Raw genomic sequence first — 1,320 nt, 5'->3', positions numbered from 1 at the left:
ACAAAAATGCGGCGCGCCCTTGGGGCACCATCCGTGCTGGCACGCTGGCATCCCCCCGCCCCCTCCCCAAACCCGGGGGATGCTGTCGCTGCGTGTGGGACCCCAGTCCCTCCCCCCCCAGCACCCACAGGGTGTCCCCCGCCGAGCCCCTCAGTCCACAGGGAACTCGCAGGGGTTCTGGCGCATGCGCCGTGCTGCCTCATAGATGCGTTGGAAGTCCCGGTAACGGGGTGCACAGCTCAGCCAGGCTTCTCCGAAATGCAGCCACCCCGTGAAAAGGAAGGTGCCGGGGCCTGGCTTGACGCCGCAGCGCAGTGGAGTGCGAATGCTGCCTGTCATCTGCCCCCCCGTCTGGAAAAGGGGGAACTTTTGGCGGTGGATGCGAGCGGTGCTCACCCCGATGACAGATTCCTGCAGCTCCACGTCAGGCGCCCCGGAGGCTGCCGCGGATCACTGTGGGGGCAGGAGGGAAAGGCGGGGAGGGGTGTCAGTGTGTCCCTATCCCCTTTCTCATTCCTGTCCCCATCTTCATCCCCATTCTTGTTTCCATCCACATGTCCATTCCCATCCTTATTCCCATCCCCATCCTTGTGTCCCCATCTTCGTTTCCATCCCTATCCCCATTCCCATCCTTGTCCTCGTCTTCATCGCCACCTTTGTCTCCATTCCCATCTTTGTCTCCATCTCCATCCCATCCCTATCCTGTCCCCGTTCCTGTTCCTGTCCCCATACCCATCCTCATCTCCATCCCTGTCCTCGTTCCCATCTTCATCTCCATCCTTGTTTCCAACCCCAACCCTCTCCCCATCCCCATCCTGTCCCAGTTCCTGTCCCCATTGCTGTCCCCATCCCCATCTCCATCCTCTTCCCTGTCCCCATGCCCATCCCCACCCTGCAGCAGCCTCTGTGACACCAGTGGCCACCACCCAAGCCAGGCCAGCTCGAGAAGTGGACACCAGGACTGCCTGGGGGCCATTGCCCTCCCAAAGTTGGACTTTCCTTCCCTCCACCAGGACCCCCCCCAGCACCGACCGGATGCATGCTGCACTCACCAAAGTCACTAGTGCAAATGGCCATCAAGATCTCGGTGTTGTTGCACGGCCGGCATGCCCCTGCAAAGGCCAAGCAGAGCCCGTCACCCCAGCAGCGCCCAGAGACCGGTTTTAGTGTCCGGGTGGGGTCATCACCCCAGATCCATCCCTTTGCCTCCACTGCCGGGGAGACCCCAGCTAGGCAGACAGACAGCAGCCCCAGGGGAACCCATGGGCAGGCCAGTCAGAGGAAACTGAGGCAGGAATGGATGCTCAGCACTCACCTTCA

The 1,320-nt window shown here is 61.8% G+C and overlaps 1 protein-coding gene across 1 annotated transcript; it reads right to left on the bottom strand.

The window, feature by feature from the left end:
- Window positions 1–150: 150 nt before the first annotated feature.
- On the bottom strand, window positions 151–1,112 carry LOC104273553 (meteorin-like; the record flags this gene model as incomplete). Its single annotated transcript, XM_009868917.1, is given in 3 exon segments — window positions 151–427; window positions 429–453; window positions 1,053–1,112. Coding segments are annotated over 3 exon segments (362 nt in total), but the record flags the coding sequence as incomplete, so codon positions are not given.
- Window positions 1,113–1,320: the final 208 nt, after the last annotated feature.

This window comes from Apaloderma vittatum, unplaced genomic scaffold (assembly GCF_000703405.1).
Source record: "Apaloderma vittatum isolate BGI_N311 unplaced genomic scaffold, ASM70340v1 scaffold31544, whole genome shotgun sequence".
Lineage (NCBI taxonomy): Eukaryota > Metazoa > Chordata > Aves > Trogoniformes > Trogonidae > Apaloderma > Apaloderma vittatum.
Note: the sequence above shows the minus strand (reverse complement) of the source record. Positions and strands in the feature narration are given on the sequence as shown.